Here is a 20762-nt window from a genome sequence, read left to right on the forward strand (position 1 = left end):
TATATACAAGGACAACAACTACATTTAGGATCTCTATTTTGACTATCAGCACTTCCACCATATCATTTGAGGTGTTTAGCAGCTCAGTACAGATGAGTGTGTCTTTGATGTAGAGGCTGACCCCACCCTGAAGCCGGTGTTTCCTATCACATCTGAAGAGATTGTATTCTGAGATCCATATTTCACCATCAAGGTAGTCCTTTGTGTGAGTTTCCGTTAGGGCTGCAAACACTGCATTTGCCTCATGAAGGAGACCATCTATAAAATGAACTTTGTTGGATTTGCGTGTTTTTATACCCTGGATGTTGGCAAATATAAATGATGTTATCGTGTTAGTGGAAGTGCTGGATGCTTTAATTGGTGTTAATATCTGAGGCACTGGTAAGGAGGCCACTGTGTTTGCGTCCTCTCTAGCATTTGACCGAGTTGGTGGTAGAGTCTGGTCATTTTTAGCCATTCTTCTCCTCCTCCTCTTGCTAAAAAATTATCCCGGTTGATGGAGTAGTGGCTGTTTTCATAGTGGTAGTCTGTCGGTTTTATTCGCCTGGTACCTCTTATATGAAAAGCTGGGCATTCAGCATTGAAGCACTCTTTCCTGTCCAAAGAGTTCTTGCAAATTTCTGGGTGAAAGAATTCACAGCTTTTGGTACATTTACCTGTATTGAGGAGGTTTCTGCACTTTCTAGGGTGATCGTGTGTACATGTTCCATTTATTCTTCCCGATTCCCCATGCTTACAGGTAGCCCATCTGTAATACCAACAGATTTTGGGGCCTTGTTTTGTTTGTTTCCCTCTGCCAGGGACCGCACTCTGCTGCGGCGCCCCCGACACTGTGCCCTGCTCCGGGGCCTGTGACACTGCGCTCTGCTCCGGTGCCTGTGACACCGCGCTCTGCTCCGGTGCCTGTGACACCGCGCTCTGCTCCGGTGCCTGTGACACCGCGCTCTGCTCCGGTGCCTGTGACACCGCGCTCTGCTCCGGTGCCTGTGACACCACGCTCTGCTCCGGTGCCTGTGACACCGCGCTCTGCTCCGGTACCTGTGGGACCACGCACTGCTCAGGGGTCCCCGACGCCGTGCCCTGCTCAGGCATCCCCGACTCCGCGCCCTGCTCAGGCATCCCCGACTCCGTGCCCTGCTCAGGCATCCCCGACTCCGTGCCCTGCTCAGGCATCCCCGACTCCGCGCCCTGCTCAGGCATCCCCGACTCCGCGCCCTGCTCAGGCATCCCCGACTCCGCGCCCTGCTCAGGCATCCCCGACTCCGCGCCCTGCTCAGGCGCCGCTGCCACAGAGCTCTGTGCTACAGCTGGTTGTACCTTGATGTCATGTACAGTTTGTTTGAAGACATTAGAAATTGCTATGCAGGTATTAATTAGTAATTCTCTGTTTTCGGCGGGAGTTTTATCCAGGATTTCCATCAATTTCAAAAAAGTTACATCATCCTTTTTGCAGAGCCAGTACACAGAGTGGTCACTGAGACCATTTCTCCTTGAATTGTTAGTCATGTTGGCACATTTTTTGTGTATGGCTGCTGAACAGAGTTGGCATTGAAGGAGCGACCCAATACCACCACAGGTAGGAGGAAACGACCCGAAATGGAGTTCTTTGGGCCTACCGGGGACCACGGCCAGAACCTGGCCCCCCTCAGAGAGGCAAGGGGAGCAATGGCCTATAGAAGCCCCCGTGTGGTTGGAAGCATTCTATGTCTGCCATTGACCGGAACAGGCACCCAGAAAGGTAAGCGCCTCAAAACAAACCCCTATTCTGGTGAAATTATTGCTCCAAAAGCAGAACAAGTGGATAGAACTCCCCAAACAAAAACGAGCAAACTAGTGTGACGTCACCTGTTGCCGCCTCGCCGTCTGCGCAGCTCCCTCCTTCCCGGGAGGGGGAATGGGGAGCCCCAAACCAACTGCTCCGGTGATCCCCATCCCAGTTCTGAGGCTGGATGTCAAAACACGTGAAAAAACGCCGACTGGAGAAAGGGAGGGATGCCGGGGAGCCTCCGGGTCTCACCCAGAAAATGGCGTCTCATTACATTCAACGCTGGTTTTCTGGGGGGAGCCCCTATGGCTCCCCGGAGCTAAATACCCACAGAGGAAAAACGAGGGACTTACCCAGGAGGCGGTTGCTGCTCACTCCTCAACCCGAAGTCAAGACAACTGGCTGCATCCACCAACCCAGAGTGACACAGGCCCGACTAGGCCCAGGGACGTTAACAAGGTAACGAGCAGCCATGACCCTGTTCGACCGCCAAAATCCCCATGCCGGAATATCAGCCCAAGACATATTGCCAAAGATGGTGGCAAGAGTCGCGAATTTGCAAATGTCATGGGCACGGGGAAAGACCGCAGGCCTTTCCACAGACCGGAAAAGAAAACCCCACTCCTTGTAACAGTAAGCCCCGCTCAGAGGGCAGAAAAACCCGGGGGTAGTCCAGTGGGGCCCAAGGGTCCCAAATCAGCCCCTCCCAAGACCCAAGGTCCTCCTCCGCAGCACCCAGGGTCGAGTCCTTCCCCCAAGCACCAACCCCACCAGACAAGGCCGCCGCAGCCGTAGAAGCCGGACAGAAGGGGGGCCCACTGGTCAGACCCAGAGGCTTTGGCCGGGGGAAGGAGATTCGAATGCCTCCGTCACCACACCGGAAGGGGCATTCCCCTTGGCTGCCCGAGTCTCAAGACCAACTAACCCCTGCTCCGACTCCAAAACCCTCAGAAGTTTCAGGGCCAGAGCAGGGGGCCCAGAACAAACAACAGGACAGGAAGGACGAGGAGGTGCGAAATGAACCAGGGTTGAGGTGACCCCCACCCCCAAGTCCAGGTCCCTATAAGCAAAACGTGGCAGCCGCAGGGTATCCGGGTGAGCAACCAACCGAGCGCATTGCAACAAACGAAACCTAGAATGCAACGCCTGCGCAGTCAGTACCCGAAGATCATCCGCAGATTGGGTAAATTGAGTCACCAGCAAGCAGCAAAACTCACAGGACACAGGGTCGAAAGTGTCACCGACCCAACAGGCAGCGTGATGGAGGCAAAAACCGTGAGGGTCGCCCTGAGACAAGGGGACCGAACAACCCTCAAACTTGCATTAAGGAAGGGGGGGACTCCAGGGGTCGCATCCATCGGACCCGCACATTCCCTAGAGAATTTCCAGGGTCCTGAGCATTTACTATAAGAGGACTCGCGCTCAGGTAAACCGAGGCAGGGTTCTGCTAACCGGCATCCAAAACTACCAAACTGTTTACAGCTGAACCCCAGGGACGTGTACGCTCTTGGGGACCTAGCAGGGGGCACCACCAAATATCAGGATTCGGCCAAACACCAGTGCCAAGTAGGGCAGAACCCCCTACCAAGGCAAAAACAGAAAAAAAAAACCCCGCAAGAGGATAACATACCCCAAGGAACAGAGCCGGCCACTGTGATAGGTGACAACTAGCTGCACAGCACCCTGCGCCCCTTACCAGTGCAAAACTGCCTCCTACCCTAAGATGAACTAGGGAGACAAAACACCCAAGTACCCAAAAAGCGGTCAAAAAACCGAGCAGTTAAACAGACCCACAGAGGCAGATCCCAAGGAACCTGTGGAAGGTAACCCCAAGCTCCAAGGGCAGTACTTACAGGGCACCTAGGGAAGGGATCCCTAGGCGCGTGCAGCCCGAGTACTGAAGAGTAATTCCTGGCTCTCGCACCCCTGGAAAACAGCCGCCACACACAAGGCACAGTGCCGTAAAAGTCTGGAGCCAGAGCACACAACAGTTGTCTATAGCATCAGCCTCAAGAACTGGGTTGTAGATCGCCAGCACAGTAGATCTGGGGCTCCTCCTTCCCCCTCCTGGGGAGGGGGGAGCTGCGCAGATGGCGGCGTGGCAATGGGTGATGTCACACAAGTTTGCTCGTTTTTGTTTGGGAAATTCTATCCACTTGTTCAGCATTTGGTAGCAATATTTTCACCAGAATAGGGGTTTGTTTGGGATGCTTACCTTTCTGGGTGCCTGACCCGGTCGATGGCAGACACAGAATGCTTCCAACCACACTGGGGCTTCTATAGGCCATTGCTCCCCATGCCTCTCTGAGGGGGCCAGGTTCTGGCCGTGGTCCCCGGTAGGCCCAAAAAACTCCATACACATGACTGATGCCAAAGTCTGACATTAGCATATCAGTCTGGATAGCTCTGGGGAGCCGTAGGGGCTCACCCCAGAAAAAAAAATGAAAAAAATTGAAAAATGGACAAATGCCATAAAGGTTCATTCAGTGTTTGTCGGTAGGATGCTTCATAATGACAATCTTTCTTTGTTTCAAATGTGTTCAATTTGTGCATTACAGTATCCACTCGATTTAACGGCCTATATGGGGCTGTACCCTGGTCGTTATTTCCGGAGCTCCGGTATTTCCGAAGATAAGTCTGTTTTTTTTTCAAGTAACATTCAGGTAAGATATATTTTTTACAGACCACCACTCTAGTGCCTTCTACCCTGTGACGTCACAGATTTACGGCACATTGTTTTGATTTGTCAAGAGGCTGGAGTGTTCATTACGTGACTTTGTTGTACATATCTGCACAATCAAGGAACATCCGTGCACCATGTTGGCTCCAAATGCACTCATTGTGTCAGTGATGGCTGACTGGTGGGTGGATGGGCAGGCAGGCAGAGAGGCTGAAATGTAGGCAGGCAGGCAGGAAGAGGCTGGGAGGGAGAGGCACGGAAGGAGGCAGGCAGGCAGAGCTTCGGAGGGAGGCAGGGAGAGAATGGAGATGGATGGAAGGATGGAGAGAGGAAGGGAGGGATGAAGGATGGGATGGATGGATGGATGGATGGATGGATGGATGGATGGATGGATGGATGGATGGAGGGAGGGAGGGAGGGATGGAAGGAGGGAGGGAGGGATGGAAGGAGGGAGGGATGGAATGGAATGGAGATGGATGGAAGGATGGAGAGAGGAAGGGAGGGATGAAGGATGGGATGGATGGATGGATGGATGGATGGATGGATGGATGGATGGATGGATGGATGGATGGATGGATGGATGGATGGATGGATGGATGGATGGATGGATGGATGGATGGATGGATGGATGGATGGATGGATGGATGGATGGAGGGAGGGAGGGAGGGATGGAAGGAGGGAGGGAGGGATGGAAGGAGGGAGGGAGGGATGGAAGGAGGGAGGGATGGAAGGAGGGAGGGATGGAAGGAGGGAGGGAGGGAGGGAGGGATGGAAGGAGGGAGGGAGGGATGGAAGGAGGGAGGGAGGGATGGAAGGAGGGAGGGAGGGATAAAAGGAGGGAGGGAGGGATGGTAGGAGGGAGGGAGGGAAGGATGGAAGGAGGGAGGGAAGGAAGGAGGGAGGGAGGGAAGGAAGGAGGGAGGGAGGGAAGGAAGGAGGAAGGGAAGGAGGAAGGGAAGGAGGGAGGGAGGGAGAGATGGAGGGAGGGAGGGAGAAATGGAGAGATGGAGGGAAGGATGGAGAGAGGGAGGGAGGGAGGGAAGGATGGAGAGGGAGGGAGGGAAGGATGGAGAGGGAGGGAGGGAAGGAGGGAGGGATGAAGGGAAGGAGAGATGATGGGAGGGCGGGAGAGAGGGAGGGGAGGGAGGGAGAGAGGGAGGGAGAGATGGAGGGAGAGATGGAGGGAGGGATGGAGGGAAGGAGAGATGATGGGAGGGAGGGAGAGAGGGAGGGAGAGAGGGAGGGAGGGAGAGAGGGAGGGAGGGAGGGAGAGAGGGAGGGAGGGAGAGAGGGGAGGGAGGGAGGGAGGGAGGGAGGGAGGGAGGGAGGGAGGGAGGGAGGGAGGGAGGGAGGGAGGGAGGGAGGGAGGGAGGGAGGGAGAGAGGGAGAGAGGGAGGGAGGGAGGGAGAGATGGAGAGAGAGAGGGAGGGAGGGAGGGATGGGTGTTGAATTGAGCAGAGAGAGAGAGTATGGGTGGGAGGGGGGGGAGGGGGTGTCGGTGGTGGGGAAGACACCGACTCACAGATAAGCCTAACACTTGACCCAGTGAACCAGATGTTTCTTAAATAAATTCTGGATATACATCATCATTTATATTTTTGGTTGCAGATTTTGTTTAGTAATATTATTAGGATAATAAAAAGTTATAAAACACTTGTTTCATGAATGCTTTATTGTATTAGATGGAGATTCTCCAGGCTGTTTGTGGCTGGCTGGCAGTCTACTGAGCTATTTCCCAGATGGGTCTTGGGAGGGGGGGAGGCAGGAAGTGAGAGTGTGGGGGAGAGCAGGAGTGGGGGAGAGGTTCAGTGAAGGTGAGGGAGGGGACGATAGAGGTAGGCAGCCTGCTTGCCACGTGAGGACCCCCTGATGCCAAAACAAACCCAATACCGACCTTCGGTAATATCAACCGCCAGACCGGTATATGAAGCTCTAGATACAGGTCTCCAAAACCGGTCGTTATTACTGGCAGATCGGTCTAAAAGAGGCCATTAAATTGAGTGGATACTGTATTCATTTATTTATTAATAATTTAGCAGCCCGACAAACACTGAACAAACGTTTATGGCATTTGTTCTGTTTTTCAATTTTTCCACTTTTTTTTTTTATGTTTTTTTAAGAAACATGGAGCAGCCTACATGACAAACACCGAGCAAACCTTTTTGACATTTGTTCTGTTTTTCAAAATTTTTCAAATTTTCTTATTTGAAAAAAATCAATGCTTTGCAACATCACAACAGTCACCCCTTTACATCCCAGCATCATTAGCATCTTAAAAAAAAATATTTAATTGCATCGTCGGAGGCGTCCAAGAAGGTGCGAGAAGCAGCAGGAACGCACCATGTGGTTTTCTCGTTAATCAAACGAGCGCTCGCCAATCAAGACAAATTGTTGCCGTTCGGCAAGCTTGTTATTCATAATGCTCGTAAATTGAGGCACTCATAAGTATATGGAGCACCACCTGGCAAATTTAATTTAATGTTAATAAATGTCATGTTATGGAATGTGGAATAGGAGAACATAGACCCCATACAACCTATATATTATGTGAGAAATCTTTAAAGAATTCTGATAAAGAAAGAGATCTAGGGGTGGTTCTAGATAGAAAACTATCACCTGAGGACCACATAAAGAATATTGTGCAAGGAGCCTATGCGATGCTTTCTAACTTCAGAATTGCATTTAAATACATGGATGGCGATATACTAAAGAAATTGTTCATGACTTTTGTTAGGCCAAAGCTAGAATATGCAGTTGTTGTGTGGTGCCCATATCTTAAGAAGCACATCAACAAACTGGAAAAGGTGCAAAGACATGCTACGAAGTGGCTCCCAGAACTGAAGGGCAAGAGCTACGAGGAGAGGTTGGAAGCATTAAACATGCCAAAACTAGAAGACAAAAGAAAAAGAGGTGATATGATCACTACATACAAAATAGTAACAGGAATTGATAAAATCGACAGGGAAGACTTCCTGAGACCTGGCACTTCAAGAACAAGAGGTCATAGATTTAAACTAGCTAAACACAGATGCCGAAGAAATATAAGAAAATTCACCTTCGCAAATAGAGTGGTAGACGGTTGGAACAAGTTAAGTGAGAAGGTGGTGGAGGCCAAGACCGTCAGTAGTTTCAAAGCGTTATATGACAAAGAGTGCTGGGAAGACGGGACACCACGAGCGTAGCTCTCATCCTGTAACTACACTTAGGTAATTACACTTAGGTAATTACTCGTCACACAAGGTTCCACTATACTGTTCTTGCGTTAATACAGATGAAGATAAACTAAACTAGCAACCAAGCTGACCTATGACAAAATATATCAATTACTATTTACACTGGTAATAGACATTTTACAATATTAAAACCATACCTAATCCAATGTTGACATAATCTGTAATGACAGAGGTAAATGAACGATGATTGCGAGTAGCCAGTAGGCGCATGATGGTAACCTGAAGATTGATATTGGCCTCATATACTGCTGCTGACCCATTTACTGTTACTAATTCTGCCAGTAGCCAGCAGGTGAATTCTGAAAATAAAATAACAAAAATTTAGCAATGATTAATGTACAAAACTGAAAATAAGTGTTGAATGTAATGAAATGCCTCATTCTTGTAAGACCTCGGTGGCTCTCCAAAGCTACCTTGTTGAGATGATTTCTTTCTTCCGAGTTACATTAGCCATCGGAGTCTTGTATGGCCTTCCAGGAACCAAAGCCAGAACCTGACTGGGGGCATAAAGAGCTAGATCTCACTTGCCTATACTCACTGATAAGCACCCGTGGTCAGACAAACCAATCATCAATCACCAAGGGACCCCTCCTGTGGAAACTAACTCATCTTATAATGCCATTAAGCACTCCACGGCTCTGCATTAAAATATGACAAACTTCTGGTGCACAGAAAATAAAGTCTTTCCAAAATATTATTTTCTCTTCTAATATTGTTAAAATACAGTCTCTGATCACGGGAAACTAAAAAAAAATTGTAATTACCTAAGTGTAGTTACAGGATGAGAGCTACGCTCGTGGTGTCCCGTCTTCCCAGCACTCTGTCATATAACGCTTTGAAACTACTGATGGTCTTGGCCTCCACCACCTTCTCACCTAACTTGTTCCAACCGTCTACCACTCTGTTTGCGAAAGTGAATTTTCTTATATTTCTTCGGCATCTGTGTTTAGCTAGTTTAAATCTATGACCTCTTGTTCTTAAAGTTCCAGGTCTCAGGAAATCTTCCCTATAGATTTTATCAATTCCTGTTACTATTTTGTATGTAGTGATCATATCACCTCTTTTTCTTCTGTCTTCCAGTTTTGGCATATTTAATACCGCTAACCTCTCCTCGTAGCTCTTGCCCTTCAGTTCTGGGAGCCACTTAGTAGCATGTTTTTGCACCTTTTCCAGTTTGTTGATGTGCTTCTTAACACTTTCGCGCTCTCGGCGCTCAAAAAAAAAACAATACCCCAGATGCTTTCGGCACTTCGCGCGCCTATGCGGTAAGACCGAAAAAGTGTACACTCTTTTGACTGTCCTGACAATAATTGAAGGCGCACGTATTTAAATTTGGTATCACTGTGTTCGCAATGAAATTGTCTATAAGAGCATACCTATAAAATGCCGCCCAAGCATAAGGAGTATCAACACCAAATAAAAAACTATGCAGATCACTTGCCGAGAGCGCCAAACAGCAACAAAATGTTTCCACTCTCTTAATGGTTGCGAAGCCTACAGTTGTCCTACATCGCTAATTTTGGTATCATTGGAATCGCAATAAAATTCTCTACACGGACATATGCATATGAATGTTTAATATAGGTAATTGCCCACCCGCAAGAGTGTGTGAAGTGGAGAGTAGTTAGCCGCGAGCGCACTGGCGAAAACACGGGGGAAATCATGCTTGGAAAGTTTATACGTTTCCTGACCCTACTTTTCTATGTACGTATTTCTTTTTTATACCAATGTGTTCGCAATAAAATTTTCTATAAGATGAAATGAATAACATTTGTACAAAGCATGTGTAAGAGAAGCGCCAAATATAGAACCACGTCGCTCAGTATGCGTTCGCGGCAGAAACGAACGCATTGTTTTCGTTCGTTTGATGTTTGTCATGTTTATACTTGTTGAAACATTTTATAATTTGTATGACAGTGATCGCAGTAAAATTCCCTACACAGACATATACATAACACATACAAATATTTCCCACGTGTTGGATATATCAACGGCTAAAGGGAACCCACTGCCACATCCTCGCCACACCCCCAAACATACTTTGTGTATTTTTTTTTTTACTCATAGAAGTTTATGTGATATAATATTCATTCTGGTACCAAAAAATTCGCAAATAAAACGTATATAATCTGAGAGTATCCCCATCCATATCGGTTAAAAAATGGAATTTATAGAAATATTTTTCCGATGGACGAGAAAAGTAGGCTGTTATGCGGAATCGTAAGAAAAAACGGCGATGAGTTATCTCTAATATAAAGCGCGAAAGTGTTAAGATATGGGCACCACACAACTGCTGCATATTCTAGCTTTGGCCTAACAAAAGTTGTGAACAATTTCTTTAGTATATCGCCATCCATGTATTTAAAAGCAATTCTCAAGTTAGAAAGCGTGGCATAGGCTCCTCGCACAACGTTCTTTATGTGGTCCTCGGGTGATAGTTTTCTATCTAGAACTACCCCTAGATCTCTTTATCAGAATTCTTTAAAGATTTCTCACATAATATATAGGTTCTGTGGGGTCTACGTTCTCCTATTCCACATTCCATAACATGGCATTTATTAACAATAAATTCCATTTGCCAAGTGTTGCTCCATACTTATTTTGTCCAGATCATCTGGAAGGGCATGACAATCATCTAAGTTTCTTATCCTTCCTAAAATCTTAGCATCATCAGCAAACAGGTTCATATAATTCTGTATACCAACTGGTAGATCATTTATGTAGACAATAAACATCACTGGTGCAAGAACTGAACCCTGTGGTACTCCACTTGTCACATTTCTCCAGTCTTGCCTCTGATTACTGCCCTCATTTTTCTATCAGTCAGAAAATTTTTCATCCATGTTAGAAGCTTACCTGTCACCCCTCCAATATTTTCCAGTTTCCAGAACAACCTCTTATGTGGAACTCTGCCAAAAGCCTTTTTTAGGTCCAGATAGATGCAGTCAACCCAACCATCTCTTTCCTGTAACATCTCTGTTGCTCGATCATAAAAACTGAGTAAATTCGATACACAGGATCTTCCAGATCGAAAACAATACTGTCTGTCTGATATTATATCATTTCTCTCCAGGTGTTCTACCCATTTAGTTTTGATTAGTTTTTCCAATACTTTCACTATTACACTTGTCAATGATACAGGTCTATAATTGAGGGGGTCTTCCCTGCTGCCACTTTTGTAGATTGAAACTATGTTAGCCTGTTTCCACACGTCTGCTACGATTCCTGTACACAGGGATGCCTGAAAGATCAGGTGAAGTGGAATGCTGAGCTCAGATGCACATTTTCTCAGAACCCATGGTGAAACTCCATCTGGACCAACTGCTTTGTTCTTACTGAGGTCCTTTAGCATATTTTCCACTTCATTTCTAGACACCTCTATACACTCTATGTTGTTGTTCTCTGGAATTCTTATTGTGTCTGGTTCTCTGAAGATTTCATTTTGTACAAACAAACTTTGGAACTTTTCATTTAATATTTCGCACATTTCCTTTTAATTTTCCGTGAATCTGTTTCCCATTTTCAACCTCTGTATATTATCCTTTACCTGCAATTTGTTTATGAATTTGTAGAATAGGCCCGGTTCTATTTTACATTTATCCGCTATCCCTTTTTCAAAATTTCATTCTGCCTCTCTCCTTACTGTCGTATAGTTGTTTCTCGCATCTTTGTATCGCTGGTATGTTTGGGGGTTTGGCCTCTTCCTATACTGATTCCATTTTTGTGTCTTTTGGTCTCTGGCCCTCTCACAATTTCTGTTGAACCAATCCTGTTTTCTGGCCCTGCATCTCTGTTTTGGTATGAATGTTTGTGTGACTTCCTCATATATTTTGCAAAATTTGGCATACATTTCATTTACTTCCCTGCCTAGCAACAAGTCTGTCCAATTACACTCATTAAAAAAATTTCAAAGTTCTCCATAGTGACCTCTCCTTAACCCTTAAAGTGCGCATCACGTCATATGAAGTGTAAATCGTTTTACCAGTCAACTGCGCTTCACGTCATATGACGATTATGGGTACCGCGCACGATTTGAATGGCCCGCGGTGTAGCTGGGGGTCCCATACGCTGCCCAGGGGCTATAGTAAACAGCGGCCATTTCGAAACAAATTCCCGCTCACGAACCGAAGGCGTGGGAGGCCTCAGTTTAGAGAGAGTCACCATGGCGAGCGCACGGTCAAACGCCTCACGGGTACGCACCACTCAATCCCTCACCCCAGAGCAAATAGCCCACGAATTATTCTCTGAAGGTGAAGAAAGTGTGTTTGATGATTCAGACAACGATGAGGATTATACACAGTTGTCGGGTGATAGTAGCAGCAGCAGTGAGAGTGAGAATGCTCGCCATGCCATGGCGAGGCCTCTAACCTCACCCATGCCTCCTCGGCCAGTTTCTACCCCAATTCTACCACGACCTCACAGTTCCTGTGGATATTTTCTGTTTGAGGGTGACGAGTCAGAGGGAGGTGACTCCTTTTCTGGGTTTAGTGACTCAGATCATAGTTTTATTGAGCCTGTGGCTGGTACCAGCGGTGTTACTGGGCGAGAAATTGTCGCGTCAGCAGCATCTCGCCCAGCCAAGCGCCACCGCATGGCACCACATGAGGGACCAAGACCCTCGTGTTCACGTGCATCCACCTCACGTGCATCCACCTCACGTGCACCCACCTCACGTGCACCCACCTCACGTGCACCCACCTCACGTGCACCCACCTCACGTGCACGTAGCGGCCGTGCTTCTCACAGACGGTATTCAGCTCCTGGTCGCCGGTATGCATCGCTTCCTCGCCGTCTTTCCTCTACATCTCGCAGGACGCCTGGTGTACTTGAGTGGAGTGATGGTGACGATTTTATTCCTAATATTCCTCACTTTGACGATAAAGATGTAGGGATTACAAACCTTTTCCCTAATCAAGGTGAGGACATGGCTGAGATGGAATATTTTACAGCATTCTCTGATGAACCACTCATGGAATACTTTGTACACCAAACGAACCTGCATGCTGCTTACCTGATTGAGAGGCAAATCACAGAATTTTCACGACTGCAGCATTGGAAAAATACCACAGTTGCGGAAATGTATGTGTTTTTGGCACTCTGTTTGTTGATGAAGCACTGTCACAAACATGCAATAAGTGACTATTGGAGCAAAGACCATACAATACCAACACATTTATTCGGGAAATATATGTCACGAGACAGGTTTCAGATACTCCTCAGGTGTCTACATTTTGGAAGTGTTCAGGACCGAACACCTGATGATAGACTGTGGCGAGTGAGGCACTACGTGAACGATGTTATTGGAAAATTCAGAGATTTTTACGTACCAGCACAGAAGCTGATGGTTGATGAATCTCTCGTACTTTTCAAGGGACGTGTTCCATTCAAACAGTACATTCCCTCAAAACGAAACCGATTTGGCCTGAAATTTTTTGTTCTTTGTGATTGTGAGACAGGATACGTGTTACACATGATTCTGTACTCGGCTAGTGATGTAGACATTCCCGGTAACGACGAACATGGATTCTCGGGGAGTGTAGTGAAGACCATCATGGCTCCGTGGATGAACAAGGGACACATTTTATACACGGATAATTACTATACAAGTCCCTTGCTAGCTCGGTTCTTGCTAGAAAATAGAACCGGATTGGTTGGTACAGTAAAGCCACAACGAAGGGAAATGCCTGTGTTTGACAACGACATTGCAGTTGGTGAGTGTCAGAAGGAAAAGTGATAACATTCTGTCAGTTCGGTGGAAAGACAAAAGAGAGGTGAACTTGTTGACAACAATTCATGATGGAACAATGGTGAACAGTGGGAAAGTGAACCATAAAACAAATGCACCACTATATAAGCCAGACTGTGTTTTAGACTATAATATCAACATGCGGTTGATTGATAAATCAGACATGATGATTGGCACTGCAGAGTGTGTGCGGAAGACATGTAGGTGGACGAAAAAGTGTTCTTCCATCTTGTGGACATGAGCATGCTGAACTGTTTCAACATGTACCTTGTGAGAACTGGACGTAAGCCCACTTTCCGTGACTTTGTATTTGATGCTGCAATACAGTTATTAGGAAAGTTTGCAAAAGATGTCCCAGGTATTCAGCGGTCCATCATAAACCCACTGTTGCAGCATGCTGGTACTCCACGCCTCGCTCACACTGAAGGCTTCCGAGCACACAGACTCAAGTATTTGCCACCAGCTGGGAAGCGTGCAATAGCCCAACGTGATTGCTTGGTGTGTAAAACAACGACACGTAGAGACAAGAAACGGAAGCTTGTGCAAACATGGTGTGAAACGTGTGGTATCCCATTATGTGCTGTCGACTGCTTCAATGACTACCACAGTCTAGAAATCTTCTAAGTGTGCTTCAAAGTGTGTATAGCGTGTGCGAGTGTGTAAATATGTAAACATATAAGCAGATAGCGTGTGCGTGTGTGTAAATATATACAAATATAAGCAGAACATACAATATAATAGACTGTAATGACATATTATATTGCCGTAATTGAAAACATTTGTGTGCGCCTGTGTATACTCAAATATGCAACAATTATTGATACAAAATATGTTCAAACAGTATTTGAAACACAATTAGTGAAAAAAATTGGATAAAATGCGCCTAGACATTGTAAATAAATAGCGCGAAAATATATTTGTGGCAACTCTGGCTGTTTGAGGACCGCGCGCAACACCTCTGGGGCGTGTACTGCATGAGCGAACATGCAGATTGTGACGTCATCACCAAGCTTTCCGGCTCAATTGCAACAAAAGTAAGTACAATAGAATTTTTTTTTTATTTTTCCCATGATCAGTGAACAGAACTTAACAGATTAGCAAAAAAAAAAAAAATTTTTTTTTCAAAATGACATGCGCCTGTGGGGATGGCAGGATATTAGACCCCGAGCATGTTAAGGGTTAATTAAATCAAGTTTATCAACTGTTTCAATGTCCCCATTTTCTTCTAGATGATATCTTAAAGCATAATCAATGTCTAACAGGACGTGATCACTCTTTCCCAAGGGAGGAAGGTACTGGATGTCAAATATTTCTTCTTCTTTCCTGGTGAATACTAGATCCAGTACTGACGGTACATCTCCTTCCCTCATTCTTGTGGCCTGCTTTATGTGTTGATACAAGAATGTCTCCAGAATGAGGTTCACAGATCTGAATGTCCAAAAGTCCTCTGTTCTTGCTTCATAGGCCTCCCAGTCTATTGCTTTAAAGTTGAAATCCCCCAGTATCAACAGTCGTGATTTATCTTTATCTGCTTGTACAATAATATCTCTCACGACCATTATGAGGCCCTCTCGTTTGTCATCCAGTTCTTCCTTTGTCCATGTGTTGCTTGCTGGTGGGCTGTAGGCATTTAAAATTATCAGCTTATCTTTCTGATTCTAGATCGGCAATGCCATTATGTCAATATCTCGAGGGTTTTCAAATATTAACTCTCTTACCTTCAGGCGTTTTTTCACCAGTACAGCCACTCCTCCTCCCTTCCTAGTTTTCCTGTCACATCTCCAAACTGAATAGCCTCTTGGGAATATGACTTCATTTAATATATTTCCTTCAAGTTTCATCTCTGATAATGCAACAATATCTGGGACCCTAAGCAAAATTATATCTTTCAATTCCAAAGTTTTTGACCTCACTCCATCAATGTTGGTATATACAATTTTCAGGAACATGTTCTCTTTTCCTTTGCCCTTTACTCCCCTTCCACTACTGATCTTGTTGCTTTGTTTTTATGTACCATTTCACAAGCTTTCCAGTCCCTGTCACTTTGCAGAAAAAAGAATTTGTCTTCTTCATTTCTATTCCCATTTAGACATTTTGTCTCAATTAGGTTCATTTTCAGCTTTTCTTTGTCTTCCTTGGAGAGGTCTTGTCTTATTGACCAAAGTTTGCCAACCTCATCACTCTGCAATTTCCTGGCATTTCTAAGCACTTCCATCATGTTTTTCACTCCATTAAATGTCACCCTTAAGGGGCAGTTCTTGTCTTTCTCATATTTTCCTATTCTTCTAAAATCACTGACATTTTCCCTTGAGCCTTCTCCTAAACCTACTATTTTCTCTATGATTTTCATCTCTTCTGCTGCTCGGTCCACCCTAGATAAAATTTCCTTCTCTAAACATCCAAAAATTATTATAGACTTACTTCTGTCTGCAGTGTTTTGTACTAGTTTACTGTTGGTAACCAGTTCTTTCCTAATTGCTTGCCTAATTTCTGCTTCTTGTTGGTCATTTCTGGTTTTGACTTCTGAACACACTTCTTTAACCTTTTAACTGTACAACACGCCTGCAGGCCCAGGCTTCAGGTGCACAACGCGCCTCCGGGTATTTGTATTTTTCACGTTCCATTCAAAACTCCCGAGGCTACATGGGGTTCACATCAGCTTCCTCAGGGCACTTGTAAACAGACGTCATCTTTTAAAAAAAATTGTGGTCCACATTCCCAGGTGTGGGAGCCTCAGTAGTGAGTGAGCAACCAAGACTGGCGCTCGCAGCATGAGCGCACAGCACTGCTGTTCAGCGTATGACCACAGCATCGCCTAATAATGTCATAATATATATATAACTTGTATTATTTAGCCATGATAGTATTATAGAAGAGCCCGAGTGTGATAATGATTGGGTACAATGTTCAAATATCAGTGATTCAATGCTGTTCGCGACGTTCACAGTGCTAGCCACAGCACCACAGCATTATTTCGTCCATCTAGGAATCTTCAAACGACTTTTCAGGTTCCTTTTCAAAATAAACTTGTGGTCAATTATTCATTTACAGGAATTAGTGATCAGGATTGTGATTATAATTAGCGTTGAGCGTAGTATTGTGGAAGGAGGAATTGTGGTGAGGGAGGGAGAGAATTGAGGTACCCCCTCACTGTGTGGCAGCCACTCTTGTTTTGCTCACCATACTAGCTTCGTGGTTCGCTATGGGGAACACACATGTACATGGGTATATACAGTGTAACAACAGCAACAGGAGTATGTTGAGAGGAGCTAAGAACATAAGAACAAAGGTAATTGCAGAAGGCCTTTTGGCCCATACGAGGCAGCTGCTATTGGCCCATACGAGGCAGATGCTATTGGCCCATACGAGGCAGCTCCTATTGGTCCATACGAGGCAGCTCCTATTGGCCCATACGAGGCAGCTGCTACACGATGTTCTGAATGTGTTCAGAACATCGAAAAAAGTGTTCAGAAAGTGGGGCCTCGTAGCCTGGTGGATAGCGCGCAGGACTCGTAATTCTGTGGCGCGGGTTCGATTCCCGCACGAGGCAGAAACAAATGGGCAAAGTTTCTTTCACCCTGAATGCCCCTGTTACCTAGCAGTAAATAGGTACTTGGGTGTTAGTCAGCTGTCACGGGCTGCTTCCTGGGGGTGGAGGCCTGGTCGAGGACCGGGCCGCGGGGACACTAAAAAGCCCAGAAATCATCTCAAGATAACCTCAAGAAGATGGTAAATGTATATAGTGTGTACATATGTTGTAAATATACATAAATGAACATGAAACATTGGTGTGAATAACTGTATGATGGGAGGGGCAAAGTTGGCGAATACAATGTTGGAGAAGTGAGGGGAGGGCTGGCTGGGTGTGGCAGCTCTCACTCGCGGTGTTCTGAATGTGTTGATGGTGAATGTATATAGTGTGTGACAGTGTATAGTCTGTAAATAGATTGTATATATACATAAATTAGCATGATACATGGTAAATATGTGCAACATATGTGTACACAAGTGTCATGCACGTTACACAGTGTCCTTGGACAGTACAGATGTTTTACTGCCATAATATAGTGTATGTGTTCATTATACATAGGATTAGCGCATAAAAACAAATACAATGTATTTGGAACTGTGCGTAAAAAATGAACAAAAATATATTCACTTTTATTTCTTCTTTATACTTTTTTAGTTCTTTATTCACCTCCTCTATGTGAGTTGTCATTGAAGTTTCCAGTTGGAGATCCTTGCCTAACTCTATATTAGCTCTCAGGCTTCCTTGGAGTTGTTCACCATACGAGTCTATTTTCTTGTTTATTTCTTCAAAGTCACCACACTTCACTTTCCACACCTCATTTTCTTTCATTAGTTCCTTGATTTGCTCCTCCTGATTTGTTACCTTGTCTGTTAATGCAATAATAATCATACCATGCTGAAGAATACTTCCTTTTAGAGTGCAAAGCTCACTCCCAAGAGTTCCATTGTCCTCTTCCAACTTAAAAACTTTTTCTTCATGCTTCTTTGGCATATCCTCAAATATCTCTAACCTGCCAAGAACACCTCCTTTCCTTATATCTTGGGGTGAGAATCCTTTGAAACAATCCTCTGTTGGTGGGTCTACATTCCCAGTGGTGGTGGCGGTGGCCATCTTTGTTTTTCGGTCCGTCTAATTACCACAAGCTACACAAGCTTCACAAAGCTTCAGAAAGCTTATGTTAGTAATGAAAAAATATGATATATTTACTCATTATAATGTTGGTGTTGAATGTACAACACGAGAAAACATAATTTTAATCTGAAAAAGTATATTTTTATCAAGAAATTAGACGAAAATAAAGAACTGGTGACGCCAAATAAAGTTGACGATCCAAGCGTCGGTTAGGTTAGGTTAGGTTAGGTTAAGTTAGGTTAGGTTAGGTTAGGTTTGGTTAGGTTTGGTTAGGTTTGGTTTGGTTAAGTTAGGTTAGGTTAGTTTAGGTTAGATCAGCCTAACCTAACATATCATATTTATTCATTACTAATGTATTGCCAGGTAGCTTTGTGAAGCTTGTGTATCTTAACGTTATCTTGAGATGATTTCGGGCTTTTTAGTGTCCCCGCGGCCCGGTCCTCGACCAGGCCTCCACCCCCAGGAAGCAGCCCGTGACAGCTGACTAACACCCAGGTACCTATTTACTGCTAGGTAACAGGAGCATTCAGGGTGAAAGAAACTTTGCCCATTTGTTTCTGCCTCGTGCGGGAATCGAACCCGCGCCACAGAATTACGATTTCTGCGCGCTATCCACCAGGCTACGAGGCCCTAATGGAGATGGAGGCCCTACGAGGCCCTAAACAAACATCTCCGAAGACCAGGCAGGTGTGCCTTGTGCCGAGCACCACCTCGGCCCCACTAGTACTCCAGGTGCACCAGGTCATGTGGTGAACACGTCTCTGCAACACCCTGGTCCCTAGTTTACAGCAACCAGTACTCTTCCACGATGGAGATGTTTGTGTAGCTTGTGGTAATTAGACGGACCCTTGTTTTTGTTCTAGAAACCAAAACAAACTTTTCCACTCAGCTATTTTCACTCACTTTTACTTGTTTATTGTATTTTATTTGCTTTTACACTTCCCTGAACCTTTATGTAACCTGGGACACCACTGTAGCCCTCAACCTGCTCCCAATACTTAGGTAATTTGATATTTCCAGGAGCTTGCTGCATTGTGACTCCTGCCTCCTCCAGCTCCAGCCAGCATCCATATGCTGACATACCATATGTGACATACTTTCGCCGCGATGGAGCTGGGAAGTTGAGCAAAATTTGATGCATCACACTATTGTGATTTGTGTGTGTAATGTAGTAAGGGCGAAGAGGTAGAACGGCCTATTGACATAGCTCGAGTGCATGGGGGGAGTTGTGTAAAACCCTGGTTTGAGTCTCGGAGAGGCTGCAGGATCTTATCGATATTGAGGTTAACTTGAGATGATTTCGGTTTTTTTTTAGTGTCCCCGCGGCCCGGTCCTCGACCAGGCCTCCACCCCCAGGAAGCAGCCCGTGACAGCTGACTAACACCCAGGTACATATTTTACTGCTAGATAACAGGGGCATAGGGTAAAAGAAACTCTACCCATTGTTTCTCGCTGGCGCCCGGGATCGACTCCGGGACCACAGGATCACAAGTCCAGCGTGCTGTCCGCTCGGCCGACTGGCTCCCCAAGTAAGTATCCAAGTAGTAAGTAGTAAGTAAGTAAGGATCCAAGTAAGTTCAGTAGAACTTCTGGCTTCAACTCTTTTACCTTGTCATAGCTCAGTCAATTAACCCTAGTGTTGCTCAGGGCTAATTAGCCTTTGTCACCCACAGGCGCATACCAAAAAAAAAAAAAAAATCTTCCTAACCTGTTAAGTTGTGTATCCTGACCACGAGAAAAAAAAAATTGTATTTACCAGTGACGTAATTGAGCCGACAATGTGGGCGATGACGTCACATCCTGCATGATCGCTCATTCAAGGTGCGTCCTTGAGGTGTCGCACGTGGTCTTCAAGCAGCCACAGTTGCCATGAATTTATTTTCACGGCATTATTTACAGTGTCTAGGGGTATTTTATTGCTAATATTATTCACTAATTGTGTTGCATATAATGTTACATCATGGTCAATGGCAATAAATGTTGCATACATCAAGAATACACATTACGCACAAATGTTTCCATTATGCCAATATAATATGTATTCACATTGTTGATTATTATATTTACACACATGCACGCACTATTTACAGGTTTTTGCACTAATATTGCACATTTAGAAGTCTTGGAGAGAGTGGTAGTCGTTGAAACAGTCGACAGCACACAATGGGACTGCACACGCTTCACACCATAAGAACATAAGAACAAAGGTAACTGCAGAACGCCCATTTGCCCATACGAGGCAGCTCCTATCTATAACCACCCAATCCCACTCATATACATGTCCAACCCGCGCTTGAAACAATCGAGGGACCCCACCTCCACCACGTTACACGGTAATTGGTTCCTCAAATCAACAACACTGTTACCGAACCAGTATTTACCCAAGTCTTTCCTAAATCTAAACTTATCCAATTTATACCCATTGTTTCGTGTTCTGTCTCGAGTTGATACTTTTAATACCCTATTAATATCCCCTTTGTTATGTCCATTCATTCACTTGTAAACTTCTATCATGTCACCCCTAACTCTTTGTCTTTCCAGTGAATGCAATTTAAGCTTTATTAATCTTTCTTCATATGAAAGACTAATAATTTGGGGAATTAACATCCTACGCTGGACACGTTCAAGTGAATTTATATCCATTCTATAGTACGGCGACCAAAACTGAACTGCAT

The 20762-nt window shown here is 45.3% G+C and overlaps 1 protein-coding gene across 3 annotated transcripts in view; it reads right to left on the reverse strand.

The window, feature by feature from the left end:
• The window catches only part of mei-41 (meiotic 41), a 641172-nt gene that overhangs the window by 553955 nt on the left and 66455 nt on the right, over positions 1-20762 (reverse strand). For all 3 annotated transcript variants that reach the window (XM_045729178.2, XM_045729176.2, XM_045729177.2), the window contains one exon: positions 7816-7977. In XM_045729178.2, coding sequence (XP_045585134.2) covers positions 7816-7888 — 73 coding nt within the window. In that variant the 5' untranslated portion in view covers positions 7889-7977. The remainder of the gene's footprint in view (positions 1-7815; positions 7978-20762) is intronic.

Source organism: Procambarus clarkii, chromosome 77 (genome assembly GCF_040958095.1).
Source record: "Procambarus clarkii isolate CNS0578487 chromosome 77, FALCON_Pclarkii_2.0, whole genome shotgun sequence".
NCBI classification, from domain to species: domain Eukaryota; kingdom Metazoa; phylum Arthropoda; class Malacostraca; order Decapoda; family Cambaridae; genus Procambarus; species Procambarus clarkii.